This window comes from Xiphophorus hellerii, chromosome 3 (assembly GCF_003331165.1).
Source record: "Xiphophorus hellerii strain 12219 chromosome 3, Xiphophorus_hellerii-4.1, whole genome shotgun sequence".
Taxonomy (NCBI): domain Eukaryota; kingdom Metazoa; phylum Chordata; class Actinopteri; order Cyprinodontiformes; family Poeciliidae; genus Xiphophorus; species Xiphophorus hellerii.
The window spans coordinates 15,756,677-15,777,953 of record NC_045674.1 but is presented as its reverse complement, the minus strand read 5'-3'; the positions used below and the strand labels follow the sequence as shown (position 1 = coordinate 15,777,953).

General features: G+C 38.5%; 1 protein-coding gene and 1 pseudogene across 4 annotated transcripts; both read right to left on the bottom strand.

The window, feature by feature from the left end:
* Positions 1-1,283: 1,283 nt before the first annotated feature.
* Positions 1,284-8,366, bottom strand: LOC116717320 (protein S100-A11-like; annotated as a pseudogene).
* A 177-nt stretch (positions 8,367-8,543) lies between these two features.
* On the bottom strand, positions 8,544-20,118 carry pbxip1b (pre-B-cell leukemia homeobox interacting protein 1b). Of its 4 annotated transcripts, XM_032558589.1 has the most exons (12): positions 19,988-20,118; positions 16,839-16,916; positions 16,437-16,512; positions 14,480-14,553; positions 14,190-14,262; positions 13,959-14,096; positions 12,997-13,206; positions 12,859-12,882; positions 12,263-12,315; positions 11,870-11,980; positions 11,480-11,714; positions 8,544-11,351 (listed from the first exon to the last, which is right to left on the bottom strand). In XM_032558589.1, the coding sequence occupies exons 2-12, from the start codon at positions 16,887-16,889 to the stop codon at positions 9,904-9,906; spliced, it is 2,493 nt and encodes an 830-aa protein (XP_032414480.1). In that variant the 5' UTR covers positions 16,890-16,916; positions 19,988-20,118; the 3' UTR covers positions 8,544-9,903. The 4 variants fall into 4 exon arrangements, with proteins under 4 accessions (XP_032414480.1, XP_032414481.1, XP_032414478.1 ...); XM_032558590.1 differs by having other exon boundaries at positions 11,624-11,714; positions 13,959-14,262; XM_032558587.1 differs by having other exon boundaries at positions 13,959-14,262; positions 19,988-20,113.
* Between the last annotated feature and the right edge of the window lie 1,159 nt (positions 20,119-21,277).

Here is a 21,277-nt window from a genome sequence, read left to right as displayed (position 1 = left end):
AGATTCGCGCACAGATGTTCGAGCCACACCGACTTACATAAACAAGCGGTTTTTGTTATTATTATTTATTTATTTGAATTGTTTCTTCGAGTTTCAAATATGAAGACCTCGTCTCATTCCGTCACCACCGCACCTCTCAGCCCCGGAGAGGCAGAGAGGGAGGTGATGTTTTCCAGGAATCGGCCGAGCCAAGAGCGCTCACACAGAGCTTTTTCAGACAATGCTTTCCCACCCAGTTACTTTAATGACTGGCTTGTGAGCACATGTAGCTGGGAGTGAGTGCGTGTGTGTGTGTTGGTAAATGGCAAAGGCTGATTCTGGTACAACTGAAACTGTCTCAGCAGCGGCCCATGCCCTTCCTTCTGTCTACTAGTACACAGACAGAGAGTGAAGACTTGGCAGTTTCATGTTTCTCACTTGGGTCTCCATCTGTAGGCTGTTAGTGTTTTCACAAGTGAAACACAGAAAGGTTCAAATTGAAATAAATTGTATCTGAGAGAGTCAATAATCCTGTTAAGTTTAAATACGCCTACATTTAAGAGTTTGAACCATATTTGGTCAATACAGTCCAGACTTCTACAAAGAAAACTGTAAAGTTTCCATTTTTACATCGAACTAAATCATATAACTCAAATAAGATCTCAAAATCATTTCAATCCCCATATTAAAACGTGGTATCGAAACGTGTTATGCCTTCTGATTCATTTAGATTTTGCACAGTATATTGGAGGGCAATAATAAACATCAACCAATAAAACTATGTATTTGGGGGTTTTTTTTCAAATCAGACACATTTGTGAATCTAATGCTGGCTAAGAAGTAGCCTGTTTGTTTTTGCAACAAATCCCACCCAAACATTTTGATTTAAATTTAACAGAAGATGTTGCTTCACTCAAACATATTCTCTCTTGTCAAATCTCCTGCAGAGAAGAAAGACTCATATGTTCACATGGGATGTTTAATTTATCAACTTCGTAATAGTTAGGAAGTGCAAATTGTGGCCAACAAGGTTTTTGTACTGAAGCAAGAATTTTCAGTTTGTAGTTATCTATCTTTAAAATGAAAAGTCAAACATACTAGCAAGTGAGTTTAACTTTGAGTCTTTAAAAGTTTGTATTCAGTTTTAGTTTGATGACACAATTTGAGTGACATATTCCTTGACCACTACATTTTTTTTGTTTGTTTCTTTTAATGTGGGAGGACAAACCACACAAACACAATTTTCTTAATCTTTAAAATTGTATTAACTTTTAAGCTTTTTAAAAATTTCAGTTTCAGCTGGCAGTTTTACATGTGTTCAACATCAAGACATCACTAGAAATGTACCCTTAAAATGTTTTTGCAAAATGTTAAAAATCAACTTTACTGAGTAAATTTAAACGGTTTCTTTTGTTAGTGCAGTCAGTAAACTCACTGGCCTCTTAAGCTGAGGAAACTGGCTGAGGTGATTTCCATTTTGGAGGATTTCCCTTTTCTTCCATGGCACACAGAAAGTTCAGTAGCACACATTAAACTTAAAAAAAAAAGTATTTGAAGACGCTCTATTGGCTGAACCCCCCATGCTTGCTCGCAAGATGCCCAATCAACTGCCAGAACTTCAGGAAGCTTAACACTCCATCATTGTTCTGGTCCAATGAACTCATGAGCTGGTCAATGGCAGCAGGGTCGCCAGCATTCTTCAGGAAAAAACAGGAAAACACATGTGTGAGTCACTACAAAACACAACCTTGACAGCCAACAGATGACCTTGTAAAAAAAATCTCACAAGTAGAAAAGTGTCAGAGGTAAGGCGATGCCACTGGCACAAGCAATCAGGATGAGAAAAGCCTTTAAACATGCTGCATCAGCAGAGTTGGTTTGGCACAGGATTCCCTGGCTCTGTCACCACCGTGTGGCTGCTGTGGATGATCTCAGCCTTGCACGGAGAGGAAACCCATGGAATTTTCCACACTTGGAAAAGGCAGCCCTGTATCCTCTGTTAGGCCTCACGAAGAGCTACTTTCTGTCAGTGGGCATTCTTGTTAGGAATGCAAAGCGAAAGGAACAGAAAGTCTTACAGCACGAGTGGCTGCAATGAGCGGGGCCAGTTCTTTCTGTATGAAATTCATTGTTTTGCTTGTTTTTATAGATGAGAATAATGTTTTCCTTTCATGGAAATTGTGCAGCATTGCATGAAATGTCATGGCTAGGATTCACATAATTGATGACGTGCACAGCAGTCAGATGATGCCCATTAAGACTTGACTTCCCCACCATGAAATAACTGTTATACATACAATCTTCCTCTCATGTGTTTTATTTTATTAAACTGCAAAGTTGACGTTCAACATACACGGACATGGACGCATGTTTTGAAGAATGAAGCCAATATACAATGTAATTTCTCAAATATTACGGTAAGTGTAGAGTTCAAAACACACAGACAAGATGCAGCTGCAGGGGAAGAAGAAGTCTTATGATCAACTTTATTAAAAGCTCACTGCCTTCAATGAAAAGCCAGACAACTCAAAACATAACAACAAACATTGTGTCAATACTTTATTTGTACATGAGTTGAATATGAGTCTGAATATCTAGTCAGCTCAAAAACAAAAACACAAAGAATTGACTAGTTGAAAGAAAACACGCACATTTTTCACCAATATGATTTTTTTTTTTGACTAAGCATGAATAAGAAGGGAAGAAAAATCTCTAAAAGTATCAAGAAGCAATGCTGTCTGGAAAAGCTTTCCACCTTAATTTTTTAAGGTTGTTGTTTTGGACTATGGCGATAAAACTATTTGGACCTTCACGAATACATTCTGCCTTTGCTTTTAATCATGCCTACTTGTTTCAAAACATTTTTGCCTACCCAAATCAACTTTGCCTTTTTGAAAAGTAATCGCTCCCTTCTTCAAATCCAAAAACCTTTCGTTCTGTCAAACACAGCCGTGCTTATTATCCAATCTGTAGAGTCAACAAATCACGTGTTTACTGTTGAAAAAAATGAAGTAGGCACAAAGATCTCAAAAACAAATCACACTGAGATCCATTTCCAACAAAAGGAGAAAATGTGAAACAATAGTGAACCTTCTCAGGATTAGCTGGCAAAAGTTACCACAACTCATTTCAAACATCATTAAATAACCCAAACAGCATCTAAAGCACTAAGACATCATATTCTTTATTTAAGGCCAGTGTTCATCAACAGTAATAAGAAAGAGACTCAACAATTCATGGAAAAGCTCCAAGGTAAAAGCCACCAATAACCCCCCCTGGTTTATCAAAAGCCTATCTCACAATTGCTGAAAACTATCTTGAGGATCCTCAACACTTTTGGGAAAATATTCTGTGGTCTGACACAGACAAAAGGGAAACTTTGTGGAGGCTGTGTTTTCCACTATGTCTGGCCTGAAACTACTTGTTGCAATTCACAGAACAATACATTCTGCTCTCAAGTAAAAAAAAAAACTAAAGCAGAATATCCAGACATCAGTTTGCAAACAACAAGTTAACCTCTGAACGGCTAAGAAAACACAAAATGTATGTTTTGGAGTCGTCTAGTCAAACTGAGCGTACATCTGACTGAGAGGCAGGGGAGGCATAAACATGCCCTTCATGCAGGAAAACCTTACAATGTGTTTGAATTAAAATAAATCTACAAAGAGAGATGGACAAAAAGTCATTCATAGAAATGTTTGATGGCCAAAGGTAGAACGACCATTTTTTCAGCTGGCTTAAATAAAACATTTTTTCCTAATAAATAAAATAATCATTTGAAAATTGAATTTGTATTAATACCAGATCAATATATCATTATATTCCAGGTTCAAGAAGAACCTGGAATATAACCTTGACTTGATCCATTACAAAATCTTAGCCTTTTAGGGAAAAATTTGAAGTTAAGCAGATCAAATCAGACTTTACAAAGCAGTGACACAAAAAATCCTTACATCTCAGTTGCTCCTCTCCTACCTTCACAAAGCTTGGAAAGCTCTGACTTGACCAGTTTTTGAAACTCGTCCCTGCTCAGCGTGTCAGAGGAACCATCTCTACCAGCATACGCCTTGAACTGGGACAGCAGCACACCAATGGAAGTCTCCATTACGGGCTGAATTTCTCTTTGTTTTTAGGAAAACAAAGAGAAATGCTCTCAGTGATAATAGTAAAACATTTTGAAAACTAGCAAATGATACAAATGTAGCAAATGTACATTGAGTCCAACAAAAAAAAAAGAGTTTGCCTCCATAAAAGAGGTAAACACTCACCTCCTCAAGAGTGTGTTTGGTGTGTTGAACCAAAGCTTCTCAGTCTTTTTAAAGCCCAGCTTTCAAGGTAAAGAAGTTAAATTATTGCCTTTTAACCAATGACAAGTCACACTTTCCTGTATTGCACAACTAAAATGCGTAACCAGTCTCTGGTTTCTGTAATTATTAATTATATGTAGTGACATGAACCATTGGAAATATGACCTTATGCAGACATTTTACAGTGAGATTTTTGTAGAAGGCCTTCATTATGACATTAGTCTGCTTTTTCCCCACAGATGATGTTTTAGAGCTTGTTAAACCATTTCCTAATGTGAGGTTTATGATGCAGAAGATTTTGTCATCCACCATGTAATGTACCATGAACACACACTTTCCTAAATTCCTATTTTGTCCTTGTGCTCAGCACGATAGCATACGAATGGGCGACTTCTGAGTAGAGTATGAACCAATCCAATAAATTCAGCCCAATAAGATTTACCAAGCCTGATCAACTTGTTGAAGATTTGATTGTGAGTTTTTATTCATTACTTTTTTTTTTCGTCTGCCAAATCTCCTCTAGAGTTCCTGCAACTTTCTTTCTTTTTCTTTTTACACACCTAAGGTGTAGATAAAACTTACTTATCCAACAAGATTTCCTTTTGCACCGCTAACAGTTCGGTTCTCAGTCCAAACGAGGACATTCAACGGCCAGCTAGGAGAGGCTCAAGAGTGATCTGAGAGCGACAAGATATTTCTCTTCATCAGCATCAGAGTGTGTGCAGCACTGCATCTGCTGAGGTCCAAATTTGGCTTCCACAGAGAGGTGGCGCTACAGTCTCATGTCAGATCTTAGTAACGAGTCCTTCCTCAGTTTTATTGTGAGAGCAAAGGTGCCTCACTTGAAGTCCATGCCTCTTTTTTCTATCTATCCTTATTTTGATTGTGAATTTAAATGTTATTCTTTTTTTATAGTCCTTTACATTTCTGATATTGTCACAATTTAGCCATCTGCGGTCATTTTGGTGGTAGTCGAGTAAATTTACTGTCACAAAAATCAGAGTTTGAAAAGTGCGTAGGTGTAGTGAATAATGGGTCCTTATAATGGCTTTATTAATGACCTTAACGTCCTGAAGTCCCCATTAAATTCTGATCGCAACTTATAATTCTGATTCTTTCAGCCCATGTTCAGCACTGAAAAAGCTGCTTGGACAGGAAGTAGAATATCTTTAAGCAACAGGAGAACTCTAGTTTCCTTCTACTTAAACATTTAGGATTTTATGTCTAGGATGACTGGAAATCTACACCAATATTTATTCTACAAGCAGGCAGTAAATAAGCATTGAAATACAAAAGTTAAATGAGCAAAAATGTGTGCAAGCACATAGGGTAGTTTTTAAGAGAATTCACACAGTTAAAGCAAAACAATTTTCTTTTTATGTCCACAAAACTGTGAGCAGAATGCAGCAGAGCAAACCAGAAGCAGTTTATCACTGATGATCACATAGTCTGGGCTCCAGAAACTGTTGAGAATGAGGCACTTGGGTTTCACCTTAGAAAAGAGGATGTGCACAACTGGCATATTAGGGAAGCAACTTTGTCCTAACAAGCACATTGGCTTTGTCATCCACATATCCCCAAACATCGCTTTCAAAGCTCAGTGGAATGGCTGTTACACAGACATGCACATCTATATCACTTTTTACCTAAAATAGCAGCGTACGGCCCTCGTTACATTCCCATAGCTGCTGTAGAGGAAGAGGAAGGCAGTAGCTAACAAAACTAAATGGTTCATCAAGATATTTCCACTGGGCAAACAAGAGAGCTGCTTTGTTATTAATATTTTCCAGCTGGGGCTGAATTTAGAGTTCTTTAAAAAAAAAAAGTAACAGTACTTTGCAAAGGTATTCATATCCCTTAAACATTTCCCGTATTTTTCATCTAAAAGCTAAAATGTATTTACTGTAAATGTAAGAGAACATTAGTGAATAAGCAGCATCATGAAAACCGAGGGACCGAGCAGGGAGAACGTTTTGGAGAAGTTTGAAGCAGGGTAAGGATATAAAATATCTCAAACTTTAAACATCCCGAAGAGCTGTGTTCAATCTATCACACAACTGCAAACCTACTGACTCACTGTCTCAATTTCCAGCAAGCCATGTCAGGGCCACAATAACCATGTGAAGGAAGCTGACTAACTCTAATATACTGTATATATCAACCTGAACACACCTTGAATGGTGTCAGCAGTATCATGCTGTGAGTATGTTCTTTTTTTACAAAGAGGAACAATTAAGCTGGTCAGTTGATGGGAAGATGGAAGGACTAAATACTCACAATCCTGGAAGACTTTTTGGAGGCTGCAAAAGACTTGAGTCCGAGTCTGAACACTTTTGCAAAAATTAATGATAAAAATCTGTCTCCATGTGAAAAGAGAAATATACTATTGCACGGTAATGTGCCTCTATACTGACTCAAAGGCAGTTTACAAATGTACACAGATCTGATCATATTTGTAGGTGGGGAAAATCATGTATCTTCTCCCCTTTACTATGCAATTACACACTATTTTGTGCTGCTCCTGAACATAAAATATGTCCCATCAACTGGTATTTGGGTGGAATCTGACGAAATAGAAAAAGAACTTCAAAGGGTGTGCATGCTTTAGCAAATAAACTGTAGGTTTCTAAAAGTTCAACCAGGACAGAGATAGGACGACTTCCATCACAGAGACAAAAGGCTGCTCATTCATACACAATGGGAAATTAATAATTAACCTGACACATGTGTTGTTAATATGTGAGTGGAAACCAAAGTAACTGGAGCAGAACACAAGAAGTTCACCGCTGACATTTGAACCACAGGCTAAAAAGCTGCGAGGCAACACAGTCAACTATCACAGGCAACTATCCCACTACTGGTTCTATTTCTTCAGAAATATTTAATCTGTTTGTGTTTCATAATGAAAGCTACATATTTACTGCAGGCAACATTTTCCTCATCTCAAACAAATGCAATGATCAACAGGCTGAAAAGGTCCTGACTTAACATGCAGTCTGTCTGGTTTCTTTCACCTTCTCAATCAGTTTCTTATTCCACCAGAGTATTTTCTCGGACATCTTAATATCCATTGCTTAAAATGAAGTAGGAACAAAATGAACATCCTTGACAGAAAGGTTAACCAAACATCAACATCATATGGACCAGATATGACTGAAACTTGTAAAACATTTTCTACAGTAATGTTAAATGTGACAGCCAAGTTATAATTTTTCCACACACTCTACAAATCTGGACTTGATGGAAGACCAGCAGGAAGCCATTTGAAGCTCAGCTTCCAGTTTTTGACAAACTAGAAGGTGCTCTGGTCAGGCAAGACAAATGGATAACAATCTAGCTAATGTGGTGGAAAAGTAACTGGTAAATGCAGGAAAATCCTAAAAGCCTAAGAGGTAGAAACATCAGACTGGTTAGCAAGAACTCTCAATGTTTCCTCCATCTGACCTGAAAATCATTTTTAACCCATGTGTCTGTGAAGAAATGCCTCGGTTCTGAAACACAAAGATCACCCCTTCTCCAAACTGCTATCCTCCAGTCCATTCGGACCGTCAGTCCAACTTTACTTATGAAGCGCTTTAAAACTATGGCAGCTGAATCAAAGTGCTGCACAAAGCTACAAAATGTAAAAACACAAAAATATCATAAGACAAATAAGAAAGAATAAACAATGCAATCAGTTAAAACAAACAAGGTCAAACTACATCTCACCAACTAAAAAGCAGACGGTCAAGCAGTCTCTAGTGTTCAGATGTAGATTATTCCACAATTGAGCAGCAGCAGTAGAGAAAGCCCAGGCCCCTCTGAGTGTAAGATTAAGATCTCACCTTGGCCAAAGTTAATGTGAGGAGGATGACTGCAATCTTCTGTGTATAGCAAGAAAGTTGAGTCAGGAATTTTTGAAGGGTCAAAAAGATAAGGGAAGGTTTATTTACTAAAAAGTCACAATTGATCAATTTAAATGAATATTTTGGGGGAAGTTCAAACCTTATGCTTATGGATCACATAGGGAGCTGATTTACATATCACTTTTATAGAGGAAAATTAAATGGCAAAGCTTATGAAGGCAAGGTTGATTTTAACAGATCTCAAAAGGCAGAAAATTCATCATCAAGATTTTCAGACTTCCCTCCACAATTATCAAAACTAATGAGCACAGTCTTCACTCATTAAGACCTAAAATTTCAAACACATTTTTGGTTGGTTGTATTTATTGTTCCGTAGAGAAAATATTTTAACTGATGAGTTAAAACCCAAAGATCACAAAAAAAAAAGTTTATTTTCTTTGAGGTTACAGAAGCAACAAGAAACATCTGAACTCAAACTCTCCACATGACAAAAGAACCACAATGAGAGAGTGTGCAAACATACAGAAATTAACACAAATTTTAAAGTAACACAACCTATTTAAATTAAAGACATAAAAAACAAGCAAACTTGCTGAACATGCCCATACTTAAGTGCCCAACATTTGTTTTCCACACAATTCCTGTTGTAAGAATACAATTAAATACGTTTCTAGACAAAACATGTTGGATGCAACATTTACAAACAATACAAATTAATGCCAAATTCTCAAACATAAATTATCCAACTTTCTTAAATAACCCATGTTGAAGCCTGCTTTAATATTAATGGTTTAGTAACCCACAAAACAGTGATGAATAAATATGACAACCTGTATCTCCAATAAGTGGAGCTTTAGTAAACATTAACAGAGCACAGTGCTGTGTAAGCAGGAAGTGTTTAAATAATAATAAAAAAAATATTAAATTCTAGAAACTAAGTTCAAAACATCCAAACTGCTCCAGCAGGTTTAAGTTTCAACATTACTAAACAGGATATTTGAACACCAGTGAATGTTTACATAATCTGAAGTATCTCGATACAAAAACCTGGACCCAGCTTTTGATTTTAAAGACGTTACTGAATGAAAAGAGCAATGTTTGAAAGTAAACACTAAGTTCAGTGTACACATTACAAAAAGCCATGTAGAGGAAACAGCAAAGATGTGGGGCCCTGTTAAGATGAAACTTTTTGACCTACATGCAAAATTCTAAGCGAAAGACTGAAAACACCATGAACAAAATTGGTGGTGGCAGTTTCATGGTGTGGGGCTGCCTGATTCAGCAGGGAAAGAAAACTGAGTTGATGGGGAAAGAGATGCAATGCAATTCTGGGGAAAAAACATCAATTTAAAGGCAGCAGATGGAGGTTCACCTTCCAGCAGAATGACCCTAAAACTGTACAGCTGGATCTATAAGAAATGACTTAGAGCAGAGCATCTTAAAAAATGTTTATATCCAATTGAGAATCTTGTTTGGGAATTGGAAATTGATGTTAACAGATGTTCTCCATCCAAACAGGTGTGACCTGAGCTAATTGGAAAGCAGAATAAGCAAAAAATATCAGCCTGTAGATGTTAAAATCATTAGAACTTGTAAGCTTGGCTAGCCTGTGTGATACAGTGAATATATGAGCAAGAGTAAAATTTTAAAATTTACTGAAATGTATTAACAGATGGTAGTGGCACAAAGAAGGGTTGGTTGACTGCCTGATAAACACATTGAAGTAATTGTGGTCCTAAAGAAAGTGTGTCCTCCAGCCTATCAAATCATACTCAGCCACGTTCTTGTCTGTTCTCCTTCCTCCATTCACCTTTAATCCTCTTCTCCTTCTCCCTGCCTCCTGGAAGTGAAAACATTTTCAGGACTTCCTTTTCAAACCCTTCCATTTCATCCTCCAGGTCACTATCTTCCTCATCACCGTCCTCCGCCATGTCTTCCAAAATATCCGACAGATCATCCACAAAGTCCTGGAAGCTCCTCTGGTTGTGCACAAACATCCCATCCTTGAAAAACTCCAAGGCGATCTTTCTGAGCTCTGATGTTTTGGATCCATCTACTCCAGCCTCCTCTATCTTGGTTAGATAGGTTTGCAGTACAGAGTCGAACTCTGATAACAAGACGGGGAGGAGCCCCTCCGCCTGGGCGCAGGTTTCCAGCGTGTCGCACTGCTGCGGTGGTTTGAGGTCGTGTTGGAGGCGTTGTCTCTGCTGGAGCCAGTATTCTGGTTGTCCTACGGAGGGTTTGGGGTGGGTGTGATGGGGCTTTCGCTCACCATACAAGTGCTCTTCTTTGTGGCCATGGTTACCTGGAAATTCATGTTCGCCGTTTCTCTTTTTCAGGGAGTGTGACTGGTCTTTTTCCCAGTCTACATTATGCCTTTTCTCTTTCAGTTTCATCTCTTTGATCTTAAACTGTTCCGAAGTCTCATCCTTCCTCCTGAATTTCTTCTCTTCTTTCCCGTTTTTGCTCTTCCTCTCATACTCATTCCACTGTTTCCTCTCATCCGTCCCTGTCCTTTCTTTACCCTGACTTTTGCTATTGTCCCACTGCTTCCCCTCACCCTTTCCTTTCCCTTCCTTACCAATTTTATCTTTCCACTCAGGGTCTTTCTTATCTCCATTCTCCTTCCAATCTTTTCTCTCCTGCTTTTCTTTGCCTCCATGTTTCCCTTTCTTCCACTCCATCTCTCCTTTCAGCTTCTGATTGCGATTCTTCCCTCCTCGCCACTCGCCTTTCTCTTTACCTTTCCATTCATGTACTTTCTCAAAGTTTCCCTTTTTCCTTTCTCTGTCTTCCTTCAACTCTTTCCTACCTTCCTTGTCCTCCAACTGTCTACCGTCATCTCCTCTTCCTCCCTTCTCTTTCTTTAACTCTTTCTGCTTCCAAGGACTTGCCTCATCACTTTGCCTCTTTTTCTTACCTGGCTTATCTTTGTCATTCTCAAGCTTCCCATGTTCATGTTTTCCCTTCTTCCACTCCATTTTATCTCCCCTTTCTCCATCTCCTTCCTTCCTAACAGACTTATCTTTCCCCTTCTGCTGTTTTTTGTCATTTATTTCATATTTAACCTTATTTGGATCTTTCTTCTGCCTCTGATCTCCCCAAGTCTTCCATGGCTGTTTTCCAGGTGGTCCAGCTGAATCCTGCCTGCCATCTTCTGTTTGGTCACTAGGTGGTGATGTAGAGTGTTTCATGCTGGCTTGATCAGCATCACTGGTTGCTGGAAGAGACACAAAAGTCAATAAAGCAACACAAAGTCTGCAACAAAAGTAAAAGAAAGAATAAACTTGCTCTGCTTTCCCTTCCTGTTTTTAGTAACTAATCCCCTTCGCCTCCTAACTCTTGTACCTGGGGAGAGTTTTAAGTTTGTCACAGTGGATCTCAGGGTTTCTAGCTCTTTCTGTAGGGCCGGGACAGACTCCAGCTCTTTCTTCATCCTGTCGTTCTCTTTCTGAAGGACAGGGAGAGATGCAATCTCTGTCTTCAACCTACTGTTTTCCTTCTCCACCTCCTCCCAGAGCAGCCGCTGCTCCTCTCCCTCTGCTGCCTGCTCCTTGGCTACTTTTAGCTCCTCTTTCTGTGCCTGGTTGGAAGGGAAAAAAAGGAAAGGTAAAGAAGCTCCCATGAGCATGTTATGCACTCGCTGACACATTTACGCAAAGACACACATTTGTTTTACACATATATAAATAAAATGAACTAAGGAGAAATGAAGCACTGGACAGAATGGAGTCACACCTGAAGCTGAGCTTGTAGTGCAGAAATCTGCTGGTTCCCTTCAGCTAACTTATTCAGGAGCTGGGGGCTGTTGTGATCTAAACCTGGAGCTACTTTGGGACTAAGCCACTCCTGTCAACAAATTGCAAACAGAGAAAAACAGTCTGAATTCAAAATGCCTTGTCATACCAAAAACATTTCTAAGGAAGCAGAAGTTTGAGGTGAACTGCTGCTATTCAGAGCTGCCCATGTTGGTCTTCCAACAAGCACAGCACAGAAAATGCTAGTGTTGTTAAAAGTCATTATTTATGACTTTCATGATGTTACAGAATGCATGTAGTATGTTGTTGATAATGGATAAAAGCGATTAAAAGTGACGCCAATAAAAACAGAGAAGGAGAACATCAGTCTGACCTGTTTCCCTGGTGCCTCTGTATCCTTCAGTTCCCTTGTTGTATAGTCACTTTCTGCAAATCATTATGGAAAGTGTCAGGTCAGTGTGGATGACTTCTTTCAAATCAGCATCATATTTTTAGCAAACAAGCCAACTTGCACAAGTAATAACCCCTCAACCCCAAGTTACCAATCCAACATCAAGTTTTCTAAAATGGGGAAAAGAGGGCAGTCTGCAGATTTCTGGATACAAATGTGCAAATCTTGTTTTACTGTATACCAGGTCTTCACATATACATCTTTTTTTTTTTACCTGAAAGTGTATACAATTTTTAAAGTCCTTTTGCCAGTGACAATAAGCATGATGTGAAGGGCCCGGGATCCTTTACAATTCAGTGTGGTTAATTTATGCATAATTTTAATGTCAATGTCAGTATAAAACAAACATCCCTCTTCCAAAACCAAAAGAAAAGCAAAACGGACTTTTAAAGTGAATTTTAAAAAGCATCCCATGCAAAGTCCTTTAATTCTGCGTGCATGTTCACAAACATGTTGTGGCCAAGAAAAGCTGAATTATTTTACTTAGATGAAAACACAATAGGACTAAAACAACCTACCCTCATCGAAGTCCATGAAGACACCTGCAGGCATAATACACCTCAGTCTCAGAGCCTCCTTTAGTCTCGTTAGTCATTGCTTCTGACATAAACACAAGTCTAAAATACCATAGCAACAGGTTCACAGATGATGCTCACCAGAGAAAAAGACGGTGCCGAGCCCCAACAGAATGAGAGCAGCCAGGATGCATTTGTTAAGAGAGAACACGCCGTCATTCTCTCGCTGTGGCACCTGAAATTCTTCTTCCACTTCTTCTTCCTCCTCCTCTTCTTTTCTTCCAATCTGCTCCAGGAGAGACTTTCTCCTCCTCTCCACTGACTCTCCCTCCTCTGTCCTTTCACCAATTCCTAAACAGACAACAGAAAGGAATCTTTAAGGAGGCTAAATTTAGACACCTATTAAATTACGTTTCTGTGCTTTACTACAAACTACAAAATCTTTAGACGCTTAAACTCAACTTTGATATAAATGTCATACAAACAGCCACTTTAATATTAGGTACACCTTGTCGAAAGGGTTGCTCCCGCTTTTACCATCAGAACTGCTTTCATTCTTTGTGACATGGACTCAACAAGATGTTGGAAACATTAGTCAGATATTTTGTTTCATACTGACATGATGGCATCACACAGCTGCAGTAGATTTGTCAGCTGAACATCTATGATGTGAATTTCCTGCTTTACCACATCCAAACTTTCTCCCTTAGGCTGAGATCATGTGACTGTAGAGGTCACTGGAGGACAATGAACTCATGGTCATTTTCAAGAAAGAAGTTTGGGATTCGTTCCTTAGGACATAGGAAATTATTCGGCTGGAAGTACTTGGAAGTAGTAAAAGCAATTCTTGTTCACTGTTGAGTATGATCTAGGATCTGTAGTGCTGTGGGCCTGTTTTTCCCTTCAAAGACTCCAGGAACCTTGTAAGAGTTCCTGGCATTATGTATTATTTGAAAAATAAAAATTTGAATAAAAAATAAATAAAATGAAACAGGTAGTCAAAGGTACATTTGATTTGTCCAAGAGGCTGGAGCATTCCAGTAGAAATTTAATATAAACAGGCAGTTGCAAATAACTGTGGTGGATAACTGCCATTATCTTACCGGACTGCTGTCCCTCTTGGTGTGGCTCCTCTTTATTTTGCAGATGAAGCGTTCCTTCTTGTCGAAGTTCCTCTTCTGCCGGTGAAAACTCTGCACCTCCAAGAGTCTCTGTGCTGAGCAGTGAGTCTGGGGGCCCATCTAGGGAAGGCGTCAGGAGGGTGTAGGAGTCAGAGGACGAATCCGGGTCAGGGGAAGACCTCGCCAGTCCCTCAGTTTTGCTCTCAATGTTACCATGGTCCAAGGTGCCAGAGGCATCCACAGACGGAGGATTTGAGTTGGAATCTGCATTTTGATCTTCAGAAACCTAGAGAAAAGAATGATTGTTTTTAAAAAGTTCAAAACTCTTGAGTCAGTGGGCAGTGAGCAAAATAAAAACAAGTGACCCTCTAAACAGGAATATTACTAAATAGCAAGAATCAGAAGATGATTACTGGCTAGTTAGAAATGCATAGAAATAAAGCCATGCATTATTGCACACAGTACTGAAAGATAATGCGGTGTTATGAGTTATGGTGTCTTACTAGGTAACCCTCCTCTGGGAGCCTTTCTTCTGCAGACTCGGCGCTATTTGGAGGCTGATTTTTCTCTCCAGGTCCTGGTTCATCAAGAAAACAGAGGAGAGGAAGCATTTAAAGAAGCACTTCAACATTTTCTAACAGTCAGTTCTTGAAAGGGAACCATTCAGACTGTTGTAAAACTTTGGCACCTCAAGCACCTTTGGCCAAAATGATTGTGGATATGGGTTTAGTTTTATTAACAGAGGAAACTGATGCTCAAATAGTATAAAGTTTGACTGGTCTTTATTATCATTAAAGAGTGGGAAATGTATTTATGTAAACAGACTGAGGCAATAAAATAAAACAGAGCCCTCAACTAAACGATTGCAGAACAATGTTGTGTTTACAATGACCTGAAGCAGTCGTCTCTTTCTCCATCGCCTCATCAATCTCATTATTGTTAAGAACATGATTTAGCTGATGCAGGTTTATGGGTGAACACGTTTTGTACATCTCTCAATGGAGCTGAGATTAAGTAGTTTCATCAACTTTTTTTGTTGAAATTAAGTTACAAATTATTAAGTAATTTTATTTAACCGATTACACTAAAATGTAATTTCTTTGAAGCAAATTAATGGTCATGCAAGTTTTTTGAAGTGACAGTTTGTTATGTTAAAAATTCATCAGGTAAATATGCAGGCTGTGTTTCGTTGAGAAAAACAATGATGTTTGTGTCCAACACCTTATCCTGAGTTAGTCATATGCAAATTTTACCTCTTCATAAAAAATAAAAAAAAAGGATATTTGAACTGTTAAAGTGAGAGAGAATAACACGAGTGAAAGAGCTGCCCGAGGCCTTCAGAAGAAAAGACTATAAGAGCTCATTAAAGAAAAAAGAAAAAAAAGTCTATAAGTGGAGGACACCAGAAACTGCTGCCAACATCTCAAAGACAGAACACCCACAAAACTTTGCTCTGTAAAATGACTGAAACATGCTGAAAAAATGTCTTCCAAAACCTTAGAAGTTCTTCATGGACACCTACGTGTATAGCTAATTAGACACTGAAACAAAAGAGTTATTTGGACATGAACTAAAACTAACTAAAGAAAGAGAACCAGATACTATCTGAAGTATTGTTGTTTGGGAATGCTTTGCTGCACCAGAACTGTGCCAGCACATCATCACAGAATCTATTATAAATTATACTTATCGTCAGAGCTGCCTGAGGAAAATCTCAGCACATCTGTAAAAATATTAACCCTGAAGTAGAACTGGACCCTGCAGCATGACAATGACCCAACACATACCAAACCACAAATCTACTGAAAATTAAAAAGTGAGAAAGTCTTGGGCACATTAAAAACCCAAATCCTGATCTCACAAGACGCTGCAGGGTTACTAAAAACAGGCTGCGCATTTTCTTGAAAATGTGCAGCCTGCTCCTCACTTTTTGCCAAAAGTGAGGAGTAGGACACACTGTCCTCTGAGATTGGTAAATGGCTACTAGAAGTGTCTTAGTGAAGCGATTTTAGACAAAGGAAGAAACAAAGGATTTTATGGGAAGGGAGAGTTAGGGTTAAAAGGTTAAACGTTTTGGGGTGTTCAAACCTTTCCTTTAGTCACGTTTCTAATTCTATAGAAATGAGAAAAACACAGGGTTTATTTTTTAAAAGTTTATATATATCTCCATCACTTCATCTTCTAGAGAGTAATGACAGAAAAACTATTCCAGCTTAATCAGATTATCTAATAACTGAAATGAGCTCAAGCAGCCTGATTGAGAAAAAATTGACTGGACTTATTAGGGTCTACTTTTCAGATTGTATTCAGATTTCTATGAGAGGAAGGGAGGGGTCAGTTAATTTGTTGATCACAAAACCTGACATTTCACCAATATATTGTACACCTCAGAAACCTATTAATGTTTCTGTGGGACATTTTAAAAAATGGTCACATAAATGAAGCATACTGTAACCAGACCTGTGGCAGATGTGTGGCTTTCTTCATGCTGCTTTGTTCCCTCTGCAAGGGGCCTCAGGGTTTCAGCAACTGTCTCCTATGATGACGGAGACAGAGTCATTACCACTTGATTAAAGACCTATCAAAAAATTGCTATGTTAAAATGTGAATTTAATATTCAGAAACCATTTTTATTGATACTAAATAACCTTTTATTGACATAATTAATAACACAGAACATCCCTCTTTTTTTTTTTTTTTTTACAACTTTCACATTAAAAATGTTTTATAAACATTATGACACAAACCTAATTCATATTCAGGTGACCTGAAAGAGAAACAAACTGGGACAAAGCTCTCTTTTTTCAGAGACATGTTTAATAAGGTCATGCATGGCTGCTTAACATTTCAAAGTGATCATACCTCAGATGTGAGGATGGTCCAACTGTTGTTGGCAGCACCGCCCCCAGACATGGCCCCCCCAGAGGCTTCGCCTGTCTCCTGCAACACAACACCAGCATTGAAAACAAATGTCGTGATTAGTAATAGTTCCACGAAATGTAGTGAGTGGAGAGTGAGGAAAGCCTGTGCTCTTCTGTTTCTTAATAGTGTCTGTGTCAGGAGTTCAGCCTTTCTCCCTCCACTTGTAGGTACAAGAAGAAGCTGGCATCCTGGTTACGGACAAAACCAGGATGAAACATGATTTCAAACACATTCAAATTTTATACCTTTCCAGATCCGTTTTATTCGTCTCTGTCTAAAAACCTACAAATTCAAGCCAGTTGAAGGAAAATGAATAATAATGGATAGATGGATAGACAGTTGATTTGATGGACAGAAGAAATGATGGATAGGCAAACAAAATTATGACAAAAATATGTAACAATAAATATTCAGATGTTTCAATGATATGAAAAGACAATAAAATATGGAAATACAAGTGTTTTTCATTTTATTCTTCCATTCTTATTTAGATCTGTAAAACAGTGAAATATTTTTTTCCAAGCCAGCACAGGAACCTCGATATATAAAAAAATAATAATAATGTCAAAAGTTTTATTAGCTCTCCTCTACAGAAAGAAAATCCTTTCAAAACAGCCTGATGGTAACCTTGAGATTGCATACCTCTGGTCAAGAATTATATGGCAGCTGTGACATTAATAATAGCCGGGTGACACGGCTGACGTGTCATCCTAACAACAAGTATGGCTGCATGATACCAAGAAAACAAATAACATACAATAGTATATGTAAATGTTGCAATGAATGTGATTAATAAATAAATACTTAAATGTGTTAATGTCGTCTGTATAAAAATGGAACCAAAATAGAAAGTAGCTTATCCAGCTACTAAAAATTAAATAAGAAATTCTGTTTTTTTCCATAACACACGGTTTACCATCCATCTGACTTAGCTGTAGCATCTTAAAACACCCAAACATCCTTTTCTGTAGAAGAAAATGGAAAACTGATTGGAAGGAAAAGTAGGATAGTACAAGGTACAAAAGAAACTTAGTTGGCTAGATATGAGATCAGAGAACCTCTGACGCATCGTCAACAGGAAGATGACCCACAATGAAGATGACCTGAAGGGTGCCATCAAAGCAACCTGGGCTTCCTGAGCACCTCAGCTGAACCACAATGCCTCCATGCCATGCTGCACTGATGCAGAACTGAAAGAAGTAAATTAACTTTTCAATGTTATCCTAATACACAAACACATCTGTAAGAGTGAATGGATTAACAACAAAATGTTAAGCTAAGAAAACAGTGTGTGTGTGCAAGCAATCAAACCAATTAAAAGATTATTTATAAAACTCAAAAGGGCAAAAAGCCTGTCTGAAGAGGAATCACTTCAGAATTTTTGTTTATTTATCATAGTCTACAGGAGATCTCTCTTTGTGTATTATTATTCATAAACAAACTGTCGAGCTACAAAATGAAAGTAATCGACAAGTAGGACAATTCCTGTGTGGCCTGCAGCTTTAAGACATTTACATCTGTTTACACAAGCATAGGATTTGGATGCCAGCATTTGCTATTCAGCCTCACCCATTCTACTAACATAGAACCTACTGTAAACTGTTACAAACATTTAGTGAAACTGGGCCTGTCTGTCTGTGTGTGTGCAGGAAGTCTTATTGCTTTAGGAGAATTCAGTTCTTCATTAGTAGTTTGTGAGCACAGGAGGCCTTGTGGGCACCCTGGCTTTTGGCTAGCAGAGAAATGTTTTGGCACAGACTCGGGTAACTAAGGCCTGCAGTATTCTGAAGATAGAGGCTCAAGACGCCTTTCGTTTCAAAGTTATTGGCTTGTTCAATAAATGTCCTCTAAGCAGCACAATTTAAATGTCTGCCGTATTTTTAAGAACACAGACAGAATATAATTTCAACAGATAACGCTCAGAATACATTCTGGAAGAATATTGTTATGTTACGCAGTCATTTCTTTAACCCATGTCATCTGACTGTGATCTATAAATGAAGAGACACCTCACTTATGCCCACAATAGCAAGATAATGACACAAATTCAATTTTCTCCCAGCGCAATTTAGGTCTCCTAATCCAGTTCCTCCCGAGAGAAGTCTGCCGGATCTAGCCTCGGGCCCCACAAGGAGCATTGTGGAGCATATAGTGGAATGGTTTAAATAGATGGCAGCTAAATTTAGCCTCTATGAGATTGACTAGAGACAGAAAAGAAGGGGGAGCATGCAGAAGACTGCCACAGGGAATGCAAGAGAGGCAGGGGTCTAGTCTAAGGACAGGTTTAAAAGGATTACATGCACCATAAAGCTTGATGCTTTTCAGAGAAAATGCATATTTAATCTAGAATTTCAAGAGTTAAAACTCAAATGTATTCCCTATGCACAGAAGGAGCCTTCCTTTTGCTTTTCAGTAAACTCCCAGCTCCGTCTGACGTCCCTTTACTTCTTCAAATAAACATAACTCAGTGTTTTCCCTTGCGTGCATTATATGCAACGTGCACAGATGACAATATATTTATTTTTCCCTTTGAATAAAACATACAAACACGAAAACTGTCGCAGCACTGGATCTTATCTGATCTCTCCTGGGAAAATAAATGACCAAAAAAGGTCAAGAGATTAAACGACACAACAGGATGTGTCTTTAAGAGTAACAGTGAAGCAAAAACTAAAGGAACTTGTGCTTAGAGGCTCCCATGCAAAGCAGCCACGATATGCATTCATAATACGCAAATATAATAGTCTGAATGTGCGGATGAGAAAGGAAATGTCAACTGAGGATGGCTAAAGTTGAATAAAAGCTAAAAAATAAAAATAAAAAATCGAGCATATTTTTGGGAATGTGACAAAGACTTGTATACCTTCAATATATTGGATGAATATCAAAAGTAACCATATTGTTCCTCTAATGCGGTGACATCAAAACATTACAAACAAGTTTTCCTTTTGAAGCGAGCGACCAGGAAAACGTGAAAAGACGTAGGCGGTGCCGTGTGAAGAAGAATAATGCACAACTGCTCTTTAGAGGTTAAAATAAACAGACAACAGAATATGAGTAAGAAACATTCAAATTCAGGTTGTTCTTACCGTGTTGGGGAACTTTACTCCAGACCCGGGAGAATGTGAGAGATACGGCAGGTTGTTCAGTCTCTTTCTAACCAACTTGGGAACTTTGAAGGTGAAGTCTGAACTCAATGAGTTACACGCCACTTGACCAATCACACTCTGAGGTCGTTCTAGTCCCGCCCCTTTGTCGTACCACGGAACCAATGAAAGCCCAGTTTCAGTTTTCCTCGAAAAACACTCTCATAGGTTGTCTGACAAATTGGTGTGGACGCTGCGAAACTTATTTTAAATTGTGTCACGTTACTACCGCAAACCCAAGGATGTGTGATTAAGATTTATTTGGTGTGCAAAGAAAAACGGGCACATAATTGTGAAATGAAATGAAAATTACACGTTTTTCAAAATGTTTTTAAAAAGTGTGTCAGCATTTAGTTGGGGATAAAACTGTTGGGTTAGGTTACAGAACAATATCCTAATCTTTGGGCATAATATGGGGCACTGTTCAATTTATTGATCATCCAAATATGGAAAGAGTAGGACACAACCCAACACCTGCCAACACTCTCCACCTTAACACACAGGCCTGTCAAAAAGAGAATTAATTTACAAAGCAGCAAAGAGGACCCTTGGTATCTCTGGAGGAGGTGCAGAGATTCATGTCTAAGGTGGGACAATCTGTTGATATGAAGGAAGCCATTGGCAGAAGACAGCCATGACAATTTCAGATTGAGGTTGTCACAAGCCATGCGGAAAAAGTCTTGGTCTTGTCTGTTTAGGAAGGCAAGATTTTCTTTGCTGTGCTTGTCAGTCAATCTTAAATCAAAATCAAATAGGCTACATCAACTTGAACACACCATCTTTACACTGAAACAAGGTGGCAGCAGCATCACGCTGTGGCCTTTACTTCAGTAGGGACAGGGAAGCTGATCAGAGTAGCAAAACTCTTGAGGATTGGGTGAGAGGGTTACTTACACTCCACAATGCAACAACTCAAAACATACAAACAAATCAACAATAAAACAGTTTAAATCAAATCATTTTCATGGGTAAGACTGACTTATCGAAAACTCCAGAGTTGAATAAATTTGAAACGTACAAACTGATATTCACAGACATTGTCCCGTCAATCTGAGCTTTACTGTAAAGTAAATGTGTAAAACATCAGGCAAAGCAAAACTATAAAATGTTAGAGGTACTCTACAAGAAGTTCATAATAGTTTTATATTTTTTACAAGGCCCAAAAAAGCACTTTGCCTTCTGTTGAATCTATTAACATTATTTTATGCGTTACTTTTGGTTATATTTTTAAGT

Coding starts and splice junctions, on each gene's coding strand:
- pbxip1b (XM_032558587.1), bottom strand. CDS start 16,889: ATGTCTGGGGGCGGTGCTGCCAACAACAGTTGGACCATCCTCACATCT. Junction 13,207..13,958: donor CCAAGAGGGACAGCAGTCCG/GTAAGATAATGG, acceptor TTGTCTGTTTAG/GAATTGGTGAAAGGACAGAG. Junction 11,981..12,262: donor CAGAGGCACCAGGGAAACAG/GTCAGACTGATG, acceptor ATTTGTTGACAG/GAGTGGCTTAGTCCCAAAGT.